This window comes from Adelges cooleyi, unplaced genomic scaffold, assembly GCF_023614345.1.
Source record: "Adelges cooleyi isolate 19-005CV unplaced genomic scaffold, UGA_ACOO_1.1 ACOO_flye_CR_arks_rails_tigmint_CR_PRNA_9, whole genome shotgun sequence".
NCBI classification, from domain to species: domain Eukaryota; kingdom Metazoa; phylum Arthropoda; class Insecta; order Hemiptera; family Adelgidae; genus Adelges; species Adelges cooleyi.
In genome coordinates, this window is record NW_026096579.1 from 9,870,211 (window position 1) to 9,890,821 (window position 20,611).

The 20,611-nt window shown below is 29.1% G+C and overlaps 2 protein-coding genes across 4 annotated transcripts; one reads left to right on the forward strand and one right to left on the reverse strand.

Moving 5' to 3' along the window:
* The first annotated feature begins 2,335 nt into the window (after positions 1–2,335).
* Positions 2,336–16,716, forward strand: LOC126846376 (calcium uptake protein 3, mitochondrial). 3 transcript variants are annotated; one of them, XM_050585730.1, is made up of 11 exons: positions 2,336–2,731; positions 7,202–7,346; positions 7,618–7,776; positions 7,858–7,940; positions 9,808–9,873; positions 13,643–13,732; positions 14,016–14,218; positions 15,636–15,764; positions 15,852–16,021; positions 16,251–16,408; positions 16,478–16,716. In XM_050585730.1, the coding sequence occupies exons 1-11, from the start codon at positions 2,519–2,521 to the stop codon at positions 16,547–16,549; spliced, it is 1,488 nt and encodes a 495-aa protein (XP_050441687.1). In that variant the 5' UTR covers positions 2,336–2,518; the 3' UTR covers positions 16,550–16,716. The 3 variants fall into 3 exon arrangements, with proteins under 3 accessions (XP_050441687.1, XP_050441688.1, XP_050441689.1); XM_050585731.1 differs by lacking the exon at positions 13,643–13,732 and having other exon boundaries at positions 16,478–16,714; XM_050585732.1 differs by lacking the exons at positions 9,808–9,873; positions 13,643–13,732 and having other exon boundaries at positions 16,478–16,713.
* A 15-nt stretch (positions 16,717–16,731) lies between these two features.
* On the reverse strand, positions 16,732–19,672 carry LOC126846380 (protein phosphatase methylesterase 1). Its single transcript, XM_050585737.1, has 9 exons — positions 19,433–19,672; positions 19,182–19,362; positions 18,988–19,097; positions 18,670–18,918; positions 18,295–18,360; positions 17,963–18,107; positions 17,700–17,877; positions 17,469–17,601; positions 16,732–16,916 (listed from the first exon to the last, which is right to left on the reverse strand). Exons 1-9 carry the CDS (start codon positions 19,498–19,500, stop codon positions 16,898–16,900), a joined length of 1,149 nt encoding a protein of 382 aa, XP_050441694.1. The 5' UTR covers positions 19,501–19,672; the 3' UTR covers positions 16,732–16,897.
* Between the last annotated feature and the right edge of the window lie 939 nt (positions 19,673–20,611).

Genomic DNA, 20,611 nt, shown 5'->3' on the forward strand with positions numbered 1-20,611 from the left:
TTAATTCTCGAGTTTGCATATTTGTGAAACGATCACACGTCTGCTAAATTCGTAGAGCTCACATTAATTATAACATTTTAAAAGAAACATTCTCTCGATCCCATAATCTTTCAACTCGATAAAACGAAACAAGTTTAATAAAGCCACTTGTGTTTTTTTATTTAATGATTAGTTAACCTAGAGGCTATTAAATAGACTTCGGACATCAAATGGTCGTAAAATACTTAATCAAATAGCCTTAAACAACATCGAAATTGACGGTCGGAACAAGTGGGATTAAAAAGCCATAAAATAAATGGGTGGCGGTTTAGTAGCTAAGGATTTATAAACGGCACTATTCATACCCATACACAATATATATATATATATATATATTGTAATGACTAGCTGGAGTTGTATTAGAAAACGTGTTCGTATAAACGCTATATTAAGTTTTTTCGAATTGCAATTTTGTTAACATTTTTGCCTTGTTTTTTTCACAACAGTACGTTTACTCATTGGGTTTAAAGTGTGCTGACGAATATTACTTAGTGGGTATGGTCAGTATTTATATTGTTAATTGTATTATGGTAGTCAATTATACTGTGTCCACTGTGTTTTTTTCAGTAATATGTAACACCACACCAGTGTTTCGGTTTCAATGAATACTCGTTAATTATTTACTATAGTAAAAAAAAAACACCAGCAATTTATAATTATGCTGCGTTCAATACTCGTATGGAAACGAAATATTAATAATTGCCATTGAAAAATAACATAAATAACATATGAGTGGACTGCTGGGAAGTTGGTTAACTTCTTCGATGAAAATATCAACTCGTTAATGTCAATCTTTTTTGGTTTTTATATACTCTAACTTATATCTAATATATGACAGAATAATATTATGGATAGAGGACACCTTATAGTGATCGTTTTTCCATGGTTAATGTTTTGTAGTTGGTAACCGATTATTGTAGTATTTTAATTAGTCAATCTGTGATTGTCACCGATCTTCAAGTCACAACACAACTTTCTTTTAAATATGGAAAAAAAGCGTTTCAGCAACTTACATTTTGTATGCCGGTGATTTTTATGTCACACCCAAAAAAATTACTATATTAGAACAGTTTTACTACGAATCAACCAAACATTGTAAGCCACTAAAAAAATCCAAACAATAGTTTTGCTAAAGGTTTAATGTCCTTTATAGAATTACCGTAAATAGGTCAAGTCAATCATTTTACAAACATAATATAGCACCCCACTCTAGAACTACCTTCAGTCTAAGGTCTAATTTTCAGACTTTAAGTCATAAAACTACACTCAAAAAAGGGGAATAAAGAAAAAGTTTTTATTTTTTTGGTTTATCGATACTTAAACTATTTCTTAATAAAAGCTATAGTTCGCCATAATATTAAGTTTAATACATATTTAATATAAAAAATAGAATCGGTTCCCGAAGCTAACACGCCATATCGATTTCAAACCTAGCAATTAAACAAAATTTTTTTTTTACATAGAAGTACATTTTAAGATAAGAAAACAATAATAGAAATGCAGTTGGCGCCGACTTCAAAACAATAATTCCTAATAGAGATAATTAAGCGCTTCCCAGAAGTAACTCGAACTGGCGTCTGAATCATATTTGACGTTTATGAAAGACTTCGTTTTCGAATATAGGTTGAAAAATAATTAATTAAAACATCCAAATGATCAGTTATAAGAATGAATAAATACTAAGTAAAAATGTTGACATAATGACTCGGTTTCGTTATTGTCTACAAAGTATGTAAAAAAATATATATATATTTATGTGGTCAAAAGGATTAGATAATGTTTTTAATATTTGACAAATGAGCTTAAAAGTATTTTTTGTTACAAATTTGAAATTGCCAATATGTAATACATTGAAAAATAGTAGCTTTTGTGACCTGTATATATAATAGAGTCAAACTCGTTCAATGTAAATGTATTCACCTTTGAATTTTAACATAAGTAAGACCATCAAAACTCATTTCGAAAAATGAGTTTTGACCCGAACATTAAAAGATATTAATTATTATTTTAACCCATTATGAACAATTTTGTGAAAAAACCATTAACTTATAAAAATTACATTTTAATATTAAAAATATTATATTAGTTAACTGTAGTCTGTATTCATTTATTTATTACGTCGTTTATGATGATGTTGTAAACAATTATTAAAGTATACCTACTAAAAAATATTTATTTATTTCGTCATAATATACTCCATTAGTGACATCTAACGGTAGAGAATGCAACAATTATACATTTTTTATCAAATACCAAAATTGTCAATACTGTTATCAATCATTTATCATTGTTCGAGTTTCTACATTTTATAATTTTTCATAATAATTAATCAAAGTTTAACTTTATTTACACTACCAATTTTCAATCATATTTCCAATGTTATTACGATAAATGTAATATACAATAAAAATGGTTTGTCGCTTGTAACGTAGTAAATAAATTATTATCGTTAGTTCATAATATTTATTTTTTCGCAATTATGAATTGCACAAAAGTTTTGAGATGCAGTTCACAATTAACCAAACTACAAAAAGTGTACAGTTTTTCTGCTAACCGAAGATTCGCTACCAAAACTAGTTCACTGCAACAATGGTCAAAAGCTATTGGAGTTTCCGCAGTGGGAGTTCTAAGCGCATTAGCCTATTACGGAATCTCTTCTAATCCAACTGTTCTTGCGTATACCAAAAGAAAGGTAAAAACTTTACTACATATAGTAATCTAATTCATAACTCTTGATGGTATCGGTTAAACATACGTAGACAGGCTATGTCGTATACTCTGATCCGATATTGATAACAAATACACGCAACATATGTATGTTTAAATTTTATTAAGTACATAGTTGTGTTAGAAATCAGGTCAGCAAAAGCATATCTTTATCTATGACAACAGTTTACAGAATACAAATCAAACTAATTATAGTTTGTGTACAAATTTGGGACGGTTCTAAATTGTAAGTAAAAAAATTAACTTTAAATTGTCGCAAAACAATTTTAAGTAGTTATTACTTGTTTTAAGTTTTTTTTCCATTCAACTACATATAACAAGCATCTAAACCTTGTATGAAAGTAATTTTTAGTTGATACATTTTTTTCTTCTATTTTGAGTTTTTACTGTTGAAATGGGGGTGCCTTTATAACAAGTTAAGGTATTTTTCACAAAGCTGTAACAAAAACTTAGTTTCAATTTAAATAATTCTTTTTAAATTGTAAACAACATTCTTTACTTTCAAGCAATATTATATGTACACAATTTAATTTCTACGTCAATTTTTTTACTGAAAAAACAATATTTTTTATTCTGATTATTGTACAATAAATTTGTCTGCATCCTCCATGCAAATTGTCAATTGTTAGTCAATAGTTGATATCTTAATATATGTTTTGTGTAACAAAATGACTCTTGAAAAATAATATTTTGCTGGATTTCTTTCTTACACTGCCTGCAGAATATTTTAATTCTGTATTTTTCTAGTTGTTTATTTTAACTTCTATGAACAAATAACTTATAGTAATTATTTAATAAAACAAGAATATTGTTGAAATTGTACTTACCTTTTATTAATTGACATAAAATAATGATATTTTAAAATAAATAGCTGAAATTATTTAACTACCAGAACTTTTGTAATGTAAATGTTGAAATATACTATATAGGTCGACTTATAAAAAATGGATATATAGTAGTTACACTTGTACGCTTTTGTTATAAGCATTTATCCAATACTTCACATTATCCTGTTTTTGTAAAATAATTAATATATTGCTTTGTATGAGTCAAAACCAAGTTTGAGGTTACAGTTTTTTGACCATATTGTTATACTAGAAGTCAGTAGAACAATCATTTTACAAACATTTATTTACTTTGTTGAAAACTAACACTTGTATCGATTACAACATAAAAAGTTTGTTTTCTAGTACAAAATATCTTGGTAGATTTAAGTTTTTGGTACCTATTCAGTTATCTCCCTCTTGGTATAAAACCCAAATTTCGTCCAAGGATTATTTCGCATGGTTTTAAACTAAATAAAAAAAAAAAAATGTTTAATTTGTAGACTTCTACAAGAAAGTTTTAAAAATATAAGTAGTAATATTTTCGAAAATTCATGTTTTCTTCTCAACATTTGATTTTAATACTATAGGACTATACAACCTAAGCGTGGAGAAATAAATTCTAATAAGTTTGGTTTATTCTTTTTGTAATTTGAAAGATGATTTGTTAAATATTGTGCTAGTCTAAAACCACAGGTTTTGGCGCGAATCCGAATGTACATTACTGGTTACCGCTCTGGTAACTGGTTAAGTATACTCATTTTATTATACAAATTACAGTAAAATACAGTTACCGAATGTTACTGTAAGGAAAGTATAGATGAGCTAATGTACTTAAATTGTTGTTTACATAACAATTATTTACATGTTACAATATAAGTATTATCTTATTATAAAAATATGCAGGGTACTACTGTGGTAACTTACACAAACCCACCATTTGGTTAGGCACAATAGAGTCAAAACAGTTTTGAATATTTTTAAAAATTTATATTTTATTAAATTTTGATTTTTTTTAAACCCCCAATAGAAATACAGAGAAAAATACGAAATCAGTATTCAGTACGTCGAAAACATATTTTTTATAAAACCGTGAAAGGGTGCCTAGTGTTGAAATAGCCGACAAAAACGGTCTGTTGTGTAGAGCACACCTATAACGGCCATTTATAACACTTGATCTTATCTAATCTTAAACCGGGTAACATGGCACCTACTAGGTAGGTATCTTCTTAGCTCATCTTGTCCCTTGCATACATTGTTTATGTCTATTTACATGCATTTTAAAACAAAAAAAAAGCTTACTACTCGAGACACACGTTTAAAAATATCGCTCGACGAAAAGCGTCAAGTTGATTTATCGAAGACCATAATGTGATGTACGATTTTTCTTTCGATATTTATTATATTATAGACATTAAATCCGGATTGAGAAAAACGAGTGACTGTTCTTATATTTTCCTAAAAATCGCACCGTCTATTTATATGATTTATAGTCGAGATTTAACAAATTCCCTCTAACAAATACTTTGTGTATTTAAAATGTCAATGTTCGATAAGCAACCAAATCCTCTTTAAGATTATTATATTATATATATATATGAGTATATAAGATTTTTTCTAAAGAAATGCTATAATACACATTACACATAATTCAAATTGTGTTATAATTGTTTAAATGTGTGTGGTCTCACAAAGTTTAGCTTAAAAAATAAAGTATAGTACATACTTAAATGTTAATCCAAACTGGCGAGAACGGCTTTTAAAGACATAATAAATAACTTATGATTTTGCAATCGTAAATTTATGGGTTTAATATTTTGTAATATATTTTTGTATCTAAGTATTCCCTTCAGCTCACCGAACATGTAATATAAAAAAATAAATAATAGTTATGTTAGGTGCAAGATATTTTCTGATATATTGATAGTTTATAATGAAAAATGAATCAATCGTTAAAAAAAAAGTTTTTACCTCCACATCGAAGCTAATATTTAAAAAAACTATAAATTAAGGACGAATATTGAGTACTTGTTTGGTTAGATTTAAATACAAATAGTAATACAAAATTATGAGAGTGTATTTATTGTTTTTTAATTAAAATATAAAACTGATTTTGCAATATGTTATGAAAAAATTAAATTTGAACAGTAAAAGAATTAAATTACCTTATTTCCTCACCTTGAAAAATTCTAAAAAAAAAAACCAATGATTCACTTTTAAATATAGACTAACTTCGAATATTGAAAAATACGTTATAGTGTGTCGTAATTTTGAGTTGAAAATTGTGTACATTTTTTTGGGTTTGATTTTTTAGGGAGAAAGGGTGATTTTATAAAAAATTGTTGAACCAATAAAATATGTTTCTGGTACGATTTCTGATCTGCACACTTAGTGACGAAATCGGTTCAGCGGTTTAGAAAATATCGCGGGCCAAGATTTAATAATACCACATCGTTGCAAAAACAATACCTTCTCAGCTATGCATCAAAGCCAAAACACACGCTATATTTGAAACACTGTCCACCCCTGTTAATACACTGTAGCAATATTGTAAATTATAGTTTAAATAAAATATACTCTACCGGTCGCGTCTCGTCGCTATTCAATGTATATAATATAATATATTGTGCATTGATGCACATGATGATTATTTTTATAGTTTTCCGGATACGATCTCCGGTGCCACGAGACCGTAAATATACGACGATTGCTTAATATTTTCAACTGTTCACTACTAGTATACAAACTAAATTATAATATGCCGTTGAATCCCTCAACGATGAAACACCCTTTTGTTGTCCTTAATAGTCTTGATGTGTCCGCGATAGTCGTTCCTAACAGCCCATTAGATTTGTGACGGTCGTGTGAAAGCAAACATCACGTACAATGTTCTGACAAGGTGATTAATTGTTTAATCAATCTCTGAATATAAAGGGGGTAAAGTAAAAATATACTAATTTTAAACGCTGGAGGGATAGTTTACCCTCCACCTACATCTCAAATATTATCCTAATTTAAATGTACTATTTTTAAAACATACACTTGTGTTACTTAACCTCCTTGTAGTTATTTAACGTTGAAAGGTTCTAATGATAAAAAAATATATACATTTCCAAGAAATCTATAAAGATAGATGGTCCATGTGAAAAAATTTGTCTTTCGACGTAGGCAATCCGAAATGACCATACATCCCACATCTGGGAAATACTGTATTATACATATAAATGTAAAAACTGAACGTACTTGATGAGTAATGGTTTTTGTGTGACAATATATTATGTTCTCTAATGGTTAAACTTTGTTGCTGTTTTTTATAAATACAATAAAATATTTTCTTTGAGTTTAGTGAATAATTTACTTATTTTCTAATTTGACTTATTTTCGTTCTAAAATCATCACAGAACGAGTGAAACGCATTTTGCGCATGTTTTAACGCTAAAAAATTAAGTATATAGCGTCGTCTTGACTATTTTTCACTTACACTTAATTTAATATCCTTATAAGAATATTTTGTTTTATTTTGAAAAAACTATTATAAATATACATTGGTCACTTTTATTCTTTAATGTTGAAAAAATAATAATATTAATTTTTTAAATACCCAATTTCAGAGAGGCGATGACGAATACTTGGCTGGATTGCACTTGACAACGCGCGAGAAGCGGTTCATTAAATTTGCATCTGTCGAATACAATGGGCAACTCTACATGACTCCACAAGACTTTTTGGAATCGTTTGTCGACGAACAGCCTCGAGGTACTTACCGGCCATTTATGCGATATTATCAGTTATCAGACTTAACGGGGGCACCTGGTGTAACAAGCTCGAATTAGGTAAATTTTAAGCAATTCCCGGCCAAAACATAAAATCGGACTTTTTTTTTACCCCCTAAGTATGTACAAGCGGCGGGCTAGTTGAGTACTTTTCTTTTGAAACTTGTAATCGACCACGGCCGTCTCAAATTTATATTTTCCGAATTATTTTCATGCGCGAGTAATGATCAATTGGCGTTTATATTTTTCAACAGACCGATTGAAAAGACACATGCTTTCGGATAGCGATTTGGAAGAAATGCGAAAGAAAATTCCTGCGTTGAAAAAAGGATCGTCGCAACTTTTCCGTTCGCTGCGGGATAAAGGCATTATATCGTACACGGAATATTTGTTTTTACTGTCGGTATTGACCAGTGAGTTTAATTATCATAGTAGTGGATAAAAAATAAGAATATTGTTTTTGAAACTTATTATCATTATCTCATTTTTTTTAGAACCTCAAAGCGGTTTTCGCATAGCGTTCAATATGTTCGACACGGACGGCAATCACAAAGTGGATAAAAATGAATTTTTGGTGGTAAGACGTATTGTTTTGAATGAAACAACAAATGATAGTTAGTTTTTTCAGGCGCTTGAATCGGTGTTCGAATTGTACTGTACAAATATGCAGCTTAAATATTAGTTGTAAAAAATCTTCGACGAGCGTGTCGTTTGGCCGTTTTACCTTTTTTTTTTTTTTGCAAAAAATACTTCAAAACGTACTTTGAAGACGATATTATTTTTGAAAAAATATGGTCTTATTAATATTATGATTTCAGCAAGTTTTCATCGGACCAAGTTAAATGTGCTGTATTATTTTAAACATTTAACTAGTGTATTGCTCCAATTCGAACACCAATAAAAACTTACAAACGAGTGTCCGGGTAAAAGTTACTGGCCGACATTTTGTTCCTGAACAGAAATATGTATTTTTCATAATATATTTATACCCGAGAGTTAATTATTGAAAAAATGATTGTAAATTATTTACCAAAAACAAAAATAAATTATTATCAATTTAATTTATTTTTAATCAAATCTTGAGATGAGAAAAATAGAAGAAAATCGAATAAATATCAGGAACTTTTTCCGGACGCTTGCTGACCTATGCAAACATATAGATTATTATTACCTATTTTTTTTTTTAATTTCCTTATTATACATTAGTATAATTTTGTGTAGTGAATTTATTGTTTCATCGTTTCAATATATATTAATCGAATTTGTATTATTATCACGCAATATAATTTAGCTGTTACATAGTAATATCCTGCGACCTGCATGTTTATTTTTTATACATTTGCGTTTACATGTTTGTTCAGTTTCATGTGTACAAAAGCAAACTCTCCATTCGTGTGATCACATTATGCATGTTTGTTACATTATCAGACCTGGGAAATTTTATGTTGTTCAATCAATAAATAATAATTTGAAAATAATCTAAAAGTCAAAGTAAAATCACTTGCAATTAAACGCTTCGATGCGAATATGTAGGTGGTTGAAATACAAATTCCGACAAAAGCATTGCAATGACAATAATGTGCTTAAAATTGTACTTTTAGAATTAGAGTAGATAAGATTAGGGTTGATCGTTTAAATCGAAAATGTTTTTCTGATAACATTTTACTAAAATACAATTTTTTTCCGAAAAATTAAAGTAATAATTTTCAAGTACGATTTCTAGTTCCAACGATTTTTATTCAAATAAAATCACATCGTTGTAAAACCAATACCTTCTCAGTTTCGCATCGAGGCTATAATTCAAATTAATATATTATCTAATTGCAATTTTATTTCTAACGATTAGGCAAATATAGCATTACTACCTGATTAGTAATTATAAAAACAATATTTCCCAGGTATATTTTCTATTATCGGTATGTAGAGCAAGTATTACCTACCGTTATCATTATAATTTATTTTCATGCCGAATTTTTATTTTTTTTTATTTATATAAGAAAATATTTGTTTTGTTAATACAAAATTTGCAATTTCTTATGATTTTTTTTTAATTTTTGCAATTTCCAAATTAAATTTTGTATATTGTTAAGGTTAGAGCGCTAATACTCAGTGAACTGTTAATATGCAAATATCTTATTTTTACCGTCCGCAATTATTATTTTTGCAATGATGTTTTCCCACGCTTAATATATGTATTTATGAATGGGATATAGCAAGAACATTATATTATTATCATTATGAACACTGATCGGAATATTTTTCCAGTAATGGTTTTAACGAATGAGACGGATTGTGTTGCCATTATAATATGAATTGCGCTATATGTATGCGACGTGTTATTTTTTGATTGTATGGTCATGAATGGTTTTTTTTTTTAAATTATTTTTTGTTCTAAATTACTTCCCAATTTTACCATTTTGTTTTGTTTATTTATGTTTTATCAGATAACGAGGCTCGTAGCTGGAAAACCAGCCATCAGAATAGATCTAAGTAAACAGGCTAAGGAAATTGTGAGTGGGTTTGTTGCACTATAATTTGTCTTGCATTATAATAATATTATATACTTAATATATTATTTATAATTAATGTGCGGATAATGGGGTAGGTTATTGATGCTTTTCCGCCAAAACCGTGCGCGTACTTTACCCTTTTCCGCCAAAAATATTATAATTTTATTTAGTCATGACTTGCTTAGCAAGAGGTCAGGTCTTATAAATGTTTTAATGTTATGATAACATAATGAATTTAAAGTATAAAAGCCTGACTACTTTTTAATGGCTAATACCTATACAATTTTTTGTGAGAAAAGTAATCAGATGTAATCTTGTTTGGCAAAAAAGTGTAAAGTACGTTATTGGCGCAATCGCATCTTATCTCGTTTGGCGGAAAAGGGAAATCACAGAAAAAGCAAAGGTGATGGAATTTAAAAACATGTGTGATAAGTATTTGAAATTTGAATAATATTGCGATCGGTGTTATGGTACGTTACAGGTCTAACGATGAATAACATTAATACTAAAATGATAATGTTTTTAGGCTTTTTTTTTTTGTATACATAACCAATTGGAGGAACTGTTGGATCACACGATTTCCCCTAACTTAAGTGGAGCAAAGTGAGGGTTTACAACATAAATAACGTTCGTGAGCTTTTTTTATTTCACGCTAAATCTCCCCTCTCCGCCCCTCACTCTTCATAAAAAGTGATAAGAGATAAGGAGGGGTGATAAGAAATCAGTAGGGATGAAAATTTATAAGCATAGAATAACCAGAAAAGACACTTTTCAAGATTTACATGGGTTTTTATGGGGGACAGATTTGCTACACTTGCGAGCAAATTATAGTAGGCAGTATGTATAAAGATAATGTTATCATTTTTTTCTTATTTCTTATTTCCTAACCGGGAAATGTGTGAAATCAGTTTCGCCAGCAAAGAAGAACTTTTAATAATTGTCTATTTCTGGCTACACTAATTTGCTTGACAATTTTACCGGGTTCGAGAGTTCTCGTCGACCGTCTCTACTGGCTATTCTATGATATAAGTAGTAAAAGAGATAATAAGGTGTGATAAGAGACCATGAAAGGAGATAAGAGATGAGAAGGCATTTCTAGGACGGATGTGGATGGACCTTAGCCATAAAACATATTATTCATGTTAAAAACATTATCATGCTTTCACTTTTCTATATTTAGCTTAAAAATTATACTCTTACTTTATCTTCTTCGCTAATCAACTAATATATTTTAATTGTATTTAAAATGTCGATACTTATGATTTTGAAAAAAAAATGTTTAGCTATGCGTAACGTAATTTTTCGGTCTATATATTATCGTTTACAGATATTATATAATCGACACAATATTTTTGTTTACTATTATTTCAGGTGCGAGTTTTAATATATTGTGCTCTGTTTCGTGTTCGCAACGCCTTTTAAGTAAAATTTTGTTTTTTTTTTATTATTTAATTGACGCCGTCGCTATGAGTTATACAATTTTTTAAGTACTATTTATAGAAAAAATGATTTATATTCGCATGTCGTCATGTTCTTTTTATTGTTATTTAAAAATACTTGTTTTAACGCGAAATCTTTTTTTCCGCTATCGTGTTTCATTATGATAAAACACAAATTATATGAAGTACTTAGTATAGTAATTTTAGATACATTTACAAAACAATTGGATCAAAAATGGGCAAAATACTTTATAATAATTCTATTCAAATTTCAAATTAAAAATTACACATAGTAAAAAATTGTATAAAAGAGACCAATTTAAATCTATTCGGAATTTACATTTATTTTATGTAAATGTAAAATGCTTAAAATCCGTTTTTTTTCGATAAATAATTTTTTTTTTCATTCTCAAATAAAATTATTTTAAAATATAATTATTTTATTATCGAAAAACAAATTATCTCAGTTAATTTCAAATGTAATAAATAATAAATACAACGTTTATTTAAATAAAAATTTTTCGAATTTTAAATAATTGAAAAAAAAATAATTGTTATAACTAAAAGAATCTTATATTTTTGTTAAATATTCTAACATATTTTATTATAAAAATGATAAAAATATTTTAAATAATTAGAACACCAGACAAATGTAAGTATTTCTAAATAATAAACCACTAATATAAAATAAAATATCAAACAACAAAAATGTTGTTATAAATGATTCAAATGTTGTCTAAGCTCGAATGCTTAAATTACATTTTTGAAAACTATTGATTACTACGCTGTCGTCATTTTTGCTCTTAAATCTTTAAACTTCAGAGAATTTGGCTTAAACCTAAGTAACAATAAATGTATTAAAATATTGTTGTCAAGCTTAATTATTAATTTATTTGATAGAGTTTTGCGTTGTTTGTTGTCTGACCATCGGTATATAAGTTGAGAGGAAGGGGATTATAACAAATTATTTTAAACATAAAATCAGACTATTTATTTTGACATATCAGAAAAAAAAATTTGTTTTTAAATATTAATTTCATAGTTTACCACTTTGTGTAGTACTTATTTGGAAAACACATCAGTATAATTATTACGTCGAAATTGGACAAAAAGTTAAATATCAATTTCTACCATCCCACCACAGAAATTTCAATATCCTACTCAGCCTTTATATCTTTTTATGCTTACGTCTTGTACAACAAAAGCTCTAACTCGGTGCGAGAAAGAAGCTCTGCCCTATTATCCAAAATATTACCTATAATAATATAATACAATGACCCATTGATTATTTCATACGGTTATTGTGGTGGTAGTGGATATCTTATTGGCCTGGTCTGCGCTATTAAGGCTACGTTCGTCGATATTAACATTGATTATTTATAATTAATGGTATTATAACGTAGACATGTTTTTAACCTCCTGGGGGTCGATCCAAAATTTGCGTTACAAATTTTACGTTTGGTTTGGTAGTCTAGCTATTGGGTATGATAATGTGGTTGAGGAAAGTAGGGTAGTAAATGGGGAAAGTAAAGAAAGGGGTATGCCATTTACCACATCTGAAAAAATCGAGATTTTAGGCTAAATGTAGAAGCATGATAATGTTTTATATGAATATGTTTTATGGCTGGGAGGTCACTTCATAACTGACATGGATATGTCTTATAGCTGGATCATGGACATTTTTTCGTCACGTTTGATAAGAGATAACTGATAATATTAGATTGAACTCATTTATTTGATCGGATCCGTCTTATCACTGATCCCTTATCGGCTACTGATAGCTAGTGGTGAAAGGGAAGATGAATAAAAAGATTGGGAATTTATCAAATCTAAAAACATACCAATGTTTTCCCGTGCAGTGGAGAAAATGTACGATTTTTGCGTAACACTTTTCGGCAAGATCAAAATAGGTCCCGGATGTATTTTCCTATCTTTATCTCTTATCACCTTTCCTTATTAGCCCTCCTTATCTCTAATCCTCTCTACTCATAACTTATCACTTCTATGTATCTCTTATCACTCATCCTTATCTTACATCACTGTTCACCCCATCTTATGAAGGGGAGGGGGAATTAGCGTTTCGCAAAAAATGTCTCTCGAATTTTCTTAGTCGATCCCCAGGGCCCAGACTAAAAACATTATCATGTCGAAAACATATCCGTGATACAATGTCTTTTCGTAGAGCGGAAAATTTAGATTTTTTTTTTTGTTTTTCATCGTAACGTGGAAAATAAATATTAGATACCTACAACTCGTTATACGACGTGCCTTAAGCGTGGACCGGTGTTTTGTTGAGGGGGCTTTGTCATTATGAATGTGCCGTATTGCAGTTATCCCAATTGCACTTGAAAGAAGTACCGATCATCTACCGAACGCCGGACGAAGACGCTAACGGCATTATTCGAGCTGCTGATAGTTTGGTCGGTTGATTTGCATTTTTTTATTATATTTTTTATTACATTTAGATTAGATTAGATTTTTCGCTTTGCTTGTTTACGCCTTATATTAGTTACCTTATATTACTTACCTTTTTTTTTTTATTCTTCGGCTTGAGTAGTCAATTACATGTATGATGTACCAAAAAAAATGAAATAATAATAATGATTTTAAACAATAACTGTAACAATATTAATCCAAAAATTGAAATCGACGTACGCTTGTATAATAGTATAATAGGCGTTTATTTTTAATGATGATGCTTAGATGGAAAAAATCTTCAGTCAGTCTTGGAAAGACAAACACGGCGTGTCAATGGCCGACAAAGTGGATTCGCAAAACGTCGGTGTCGACGATTTCGTCGACGACGCTCAAGGATTGCAAAAGAAACATATGGTCGACACGACGTTGATTGTTCATTTTTTCGGCAAAAAAGGAGACAACGTTCTGGTCTACGAAGACTTCAGAAGGTATATTGTATTGGATTTAGACAGTCGGCGATTGAAACCGTTTGATTGTTGTTCACCGGTTTTGGATTTTTATCAAACAAAAATAACGCGTTATCATAGAAATCGGTTTTGGATTTGGTTAACCAAATCGGTTACAAAAAAAAATTGTGGGTCTTACTCTGGTTAATTGAACCGGTTACCAAAAACACAAACGGGTTTCCTCCGGTTTAATCGGGAAAAAAATATTCTTTACTTTTCGAATATGATTAAACAACACCGTTTATATATTTTATCGATTTAGGTTTTTAATAATATGCAAAAATAAGATAAAAACGGTATTTTAAATTAAAAGCAAAAAAAAAATAATTGTTTCCATAATAGAAATTTGACTTTTTATTTTTCGGTTTTAAACCCACATTTGTAATATCCGTTTATATTTAATAGCAAGTTAAAAAAAAGCGCCGTTTAAAGGTCACTGGGGAAATGGTCCACCGGATTATTTGGTCCATTTTGTACCTACTTCGAATAATTGAATATGAATTACATACCCCCACCTAATATATAATATTGTACTTTTTCTGCGTGTAACTAATATGCAAATAATAGACCTGAGCATGATTTAAATAATTTTTTATTCAACTAATTAGTAAAAATAAAAAAGGTTTTCAATAGATTGTATACAAACATTTTTTAAATAAAGATAACCCGAACAAAATCGTCTATTGGTAAGTAACTCTTGTACCTACAATTTAATATTATTATTTACCTGTTCATCAATTATTTGACTTACTGCGAATTTTGTTGGAAATTTTTTTTTTATAATCGTAATTTTGTAGTTTTTTTTTTAATTTTAATTTTTTATTCTATTATAAAGTTCCTAATCGATTTCCAACAGATTGTTCTCGACTAAAAAAAATATTCTTTTATTTAATAAGCAGTTTTCATCGAGGAACACTTAAAAAATATATATATATGTAACTATTATAAACACGGTGTATTGTCTATACAATTATCAATTATGTGTTTATATAAAATTCGTTAAAACCGGTTGTTAACATGATAATGTTTTTAGGCTGAGGTCGTTGACCAAATTAATTTACTCGTTTACTGGATTTGTTAAATAAAGCCTAAAACATTACACTTATAAATTTCTAGCTTTAGCTCAAAATCTCACAAATTTTAATTTAAAAAAATTGTTTTAAAAACGGTTTACAGTTTTATCGTTTTTGAGTTTGGTTTTTTTTTTTACCTATTTTAGAAATTCAACGGTACAGAATAGGTTTCATATTTGAAGAATTTTCAAAAAAATTGCTGTTTTGACCGGTTAAAACTGGTTTCAATCGCTGCGATTGGATTTAGTCGATTACTATTAAACATTAATTGTTGTTGTTAGATTTAAATAAAAAAATTTAAAAAACTCGTATGTTTATGATTGAAGATTTATGGAGAACTTGCAGACCGAAGTGCTGGAAATGGAATTTCAACAGTTCGCCAAAGGAGGAGATACGATTAGCGAAATGGATTTTGCAAAGATTCTGTTGAGATACACGCACTTGGATACGAATTTGTAAAAAAAAAACAACATTATTATTATCTAACAGATGTCTTGTAACAATATTGTATTATATAATATGCACTGGCTGTGGTTAATTAGGTGTGACTTATACTTGGATCGGTTGTTGGAAAGAATCAGAATAGAAAAAGGCATACCGCCCGGTATATCTTTCGACGAGTTCAAAGTATTCTGTCAGTTTTTGAACAATTTGGAAGACTTCACTATCGCTATGCGGATGTACACGCTAGCCGATCATCCGATATCCAAAGGTAACATTTGAATTATAAAACATTATGAATTTCTATTTTTTGCAGCCCTTACAAATTCACAATGATCCAAATTCTTAAATAATTAACAAAGTTTCTTTGATCGAGGCATAGCGGCTCTATTTCACTAGACAATTTCGTTTAGAATCTGTCGTTCATTGTCTCCTCGACCGCTTTTGTTTATGCAACGTAAAATTTGTAATTAAATACAAATTGTTTTTCGAAATTTCAGACGAGTTTCACCGAGCAGTCAAGATATGTACGGGAACTAGTTTGAGTAAACATTTAGTGGACACGGTGTTTTCAATTTTCGACGAGGACGGCGACGGACATTTGAGCTACAGAGAATTCATCGCTATCATGAAAGATCGTTTAAACAGAGGATTCAAAGTATGATATAATTATTACTTTTTTTTTTAAATTAATAATCTGATGACAAAATGTATTTTTTTTTTCCAGTCATATACCAAAAATGAAGGATGGGATGCCTTCAAAATTTGTTTGAAACACGAAATAAAAACTCCCAATTAAAAACAAAATAAAGAGTAAACTTGTATTTGAAATTATATTTTTATTCTTCTCTTACATCAGTTTCGTTTTTGTTAGCTTGTATAACTCACGTTTTCTGTTTTATTCAAATGCTAAAAACATTTATCAGAAGAGTATAAGTTAAATGTATTTTTGGACAAGAAAAAAAACAAATCTTAAGTAAATTATAAAAAAAAAAAAATTAATTTTATTATACTCGTTAAATATTTAACTAACTGTAGTTTGCTAACATATTTATTTCTTGTTATATTTAATTAATATTGTTTGTTAATAATTATAAGAGTTTCTCAAAAAATGTTGACGTTTAAATCTTCTAGTCTAGAAATGAAATCAACAGCCAGGATGCATCCTAAAAATTAAAAATGTAATTAATTATATTTTTATTAACTAATTTATTACTACAAAATGTAACAAATCATTAAAATTTTACGGACGACCAAATTTTCTAAAGAATACTAACACGTTTTACTTTAAATACATGCATAAAAACAAAATGCAGATTATGTCAAAATTGATGAAAAGTAATCGTACGAGTTTTTGTCGGAGAAAAGCAAACTTGCTAGTCTTCGTTGTTACATAAAACAAGTTAGTATTTGTACAAGGGGCGTCAAATCATAATTTTAATTAATAAGTATTGATTTAATAAATAGTACGTTGGTATTTTTATTAGAAAAATAAAATAAGTATTTTTTTCCATAAAATACAAATAAAAATACAACTGAAGAAAAATGTTCATTTCATCTTTAGGAAAAGGGTTAAACCTCAAGCATAAATAGACTTTTTTATTTTTTAAATTTCAAATAACAAACGTAAATCAGTTTTCAAATTTTTAATGAGTTTCTACAAACACTTTCCTTCCTCACTCAACTAATTTTTTTTTTTAATTGTGTTCAACTCTTACCGAACAAAATCTGCCTTCGGCGTGGAGAATTTGTTTCGTACAAGAAAATTTGACAATATGCTGGAGACCTTTTCCGGATCGTCTTCATGGACCGCGTGTCCAACTCGAGTCAATACTTGCATTTCAAATTTACCTATTCAATTTCAAGCAAATTAAATTTAAATTATACATACATAACGAGTGAATGTTATTTTATTATCAAATAGTCAATCTATATTTAATAATCCTCACCTTGCATTTGCCCTACAGTTAAATCTTTATCCAATCTGTCGATGTTGGCCAATAACAAAAGTTTTTGAGCATGTATCGATAGAAATTTCTTCGACAAACCTTGGAACCATCCGGACCAATGTTTTTCAGTTTTGCACAAATCGATCCGCCAAGTGTAGTCCCCTACATTCTTAGTTGGCTAAAAAAAAAAATAATAATAATAAATAAATTGTCAGCAAAACATAATTTAACTTTTTGATATATTTTTTAGTTTTTATCATTACCAAAATAGTCGATGAACTACACTCTTCGTCTTCGTTTATCGACTCGATAGACGAATATTGGGGTACATTGTTCGATTCCGGTATTATAGGCGTTTCAATTGGTTGGTCCTCGAGTTCGTCTGTACCTAGTTTACCAGTGGCGACACTAAAAAATAAATAAAATGTATGTATAAATAATATAATATTATACAACACATCAAACCTGAAAGACTTGCATAAATAACAAATAATAATTTGCATCTTATCTTTTGAATTTTTTGAAATACATTTTCATTTTCAGATCAAGATCACATCAAATTTAAGACCAATTATTATTTATATATGTTGCTTACTTTTTTATTTGCCCAGGAATTGAAACTCTAGCCGATTCCTCGTTTTTAATATGACCGTTTCCCATTCTGAAATAGTATAACAGAATTACATAATAAGTGGCAACTAAACAATGTATGGTTATATAAAGTGATAATTATGAAGCCACAAATACGCCGTGTAACACATAATTAAAACCATTTGGCAAAAAGAACTTAAGAACTATCATTTTTGTAATATTGAAAAAACAACTATTAAAAAAGTTCAACTGTTCTGAACTATTCATAAATAGTTTAAAAAATTTAAACCACATAAGCTGATAGAAAGCTAGTTGACAACTAAACTAAGACTTAGACTGTTGTCTACTAATACTGTTAAATAATCAAGTATTTACACACCCCCACGAGATAGCGTCCTTGATGCTTTTGAACGACTTGGGTCGGCTCCTCAGGAAACTCTGCATACTCGATAAAGATTCCATAGCCGACCCTTCGACAACATCAATTACAACCAGACCGATTATTGGTAATTTAGATTCAGCCATAGAAGCTATGTTTACTGCGATAGCGCCACCCAAGCTGTGGCCCATCAACACCATTGAAGGCATTTTTTCAGGATACAATTTGCATAGGAGATTTGTTACATCGCTGTGACAAATTAAAAAAACAAAGATGAATAAAATGTTACATTTGAATAATATAAAATGTACGACATACTTGGAGAATGATGTCATGGATAAATCGTTGTCATCTGTCGTAACGGTATTCCCATGACCACGGAGGTCTATTGCCAATACTTGACATTCGACTTGTTTATCTAAATCCGCCTAAACGATAGGTAATAATATTAACGTAACTATTTGAAAAAGATTTGTTTTATTTGTATGACTACTAAGCAATAATGTAATTACCGCAAAGAGCGACCAGGTAAGAGCATTAAATCCTCCACCGTGGAGTAAAACTATCAATACTGAATTGGGGTCACCCGTGGAGTACGTCATGATTTGATTTCCATTCACTTCGACAATACGCTTGGTTTTGAAATAACGACTCCACGATATCGGCGACAGTTCTTCATTGGTGCGGTTTAATCTGAAAATTCGAGCACCAACATCTAATCGTGTTCTTAGCGAGTTTTAACGAGACTACTTTTTTTTTTCACCTGGTTTTTCGCTGAGGAGGTTTCTTGAAATTTCCACTGAGCGAAGGGAATTTACCGATATGAGACATGGTGGGATATGATATTAATCACATTTCTTTAACGAAAAATGATGTCTTTATTGTATAATTGTGTGAAGTATTAATATTTTGAATAACTAACTAACAAGTAAAAATCTACGATAGTATCCTCAAGTAGAAAATAGATTAGGTACGGACCGCGGACGTACGGTAAAAACGCAATTGTAAATAGTAAACAACGTTATCACTTTTAGAGCTTATCAATGCGTTATCAATACAAAATATTTCTCTTAGTGATAAAAAAATGATGGTGATAACTGATAACTTGAGTGTCTTACTTATTTCCGTTAATGATCGAACGGTTTATCAATACTGTATGATTTATACTAATTTTATATAATACCAATAACTATTCTAGCTCTGAAATCTGAATAGCAAATCATACTCGAAACAAGCTAAGTTTGTTTACTACTAAATTAACTTACTCTTATTAGTGTCAAATATTAAGAACTAATAGTTAAATACGAAAAATGTAGGTACCTAGGTATTTAGCATTCTTAAAAAGAAAGGAACATACCTTACCGTGCCTTGTTGGAGAGGTGTAAAGACAATTTGAACACGCAATCCATAATGTGCACTCTATAAGTAAAAAAAAAAAATTGCAAATTTTTACTTTTTTTTTTAAGATTTAATTCTGATCGAGTTTTTTCTAACACGTCTAGTTTATAAATCGCCTCTAAAATTGTAAAAAAACACCTTTTTATAATATTTTCAACGTGTTATGTTAGGTGCATTTAAATGATTTTCTAAAACTAATTTCAAATGGAATTTTTTATTATACTATTTTTTTGCTGAATTCAGAACTGTTCTGACAGAATTAAATTTGTAGTTTTGAATTCAGCGAAAGTAACACTTAAAATTATATACATTTAAGTTGAATTATTATTTATTTCTATTAGCAGTAATTTTCAATACTTTTTTACTTAAATTGTCTTTTAGCCAAAAATGTACCATTCAATTTTTTCTAGAGATAAATGAACATATTTGAAATATCTGTAGGTACTTGTGATGCTATACCTTATGTTATGCAATCATTTTACGCATTGTATAACAAATAATCAATATAAAAAAAAACCAGACAAATTAAATTAAAATAATAAAT

What these genes read in the sequence shown, in the direction of transcription:
- LOC126846376 (XM_050585730.1), top strand. Translation starts at nt 2,519, where the DNA reads ATGAATTGCACAAAAGTTTTGAGATGCAGTTCACAATTAACCAAACTA. An exon ending in TTCGAGCTGCTGATAGTTTG is followed by an intron (nt 13,733 to 14,015) that starts GTCGGTTGATTT and finishes GATGATGCTTAG; the next exon opens with ATGGAAAAAATCTTCAGTCA. An exon ending in CGATCATCCGATATCCAAAG is followed by an intron (nt 16,022 to 16,250) that starts GTAACATTTGAA and finishes TCGAAATTTCAG; the next exon opens with ACGAGTTTCACCGAGCAGTC.
- LOC126846380 (XM_050585737.1), bottom strand. Translation starts at nt 19,500, where the DNA reads ATGTCTCATATCGGTAAATTCCCTTCGCTCAGTGGAAATTTCAAGAAA. An exon ending in TTACCTGGTCGCTCTTTGCG is followed by an intron (nt 19,098 to 19,181) that starts GTAATTACATTA and finishes CCTATCGTTTAG; the next exon opens with GCGGATTTAGATAAACAAGT. An exon ending in GTAGTTCATCGACTATTTTG is followed by an intron (nt 17,878 to 17,962) that starts GTAATGATAAAA and finishes TTTTTTTTTTAG; the next exon opens with CCAACTAAGAATGTAGGGGA.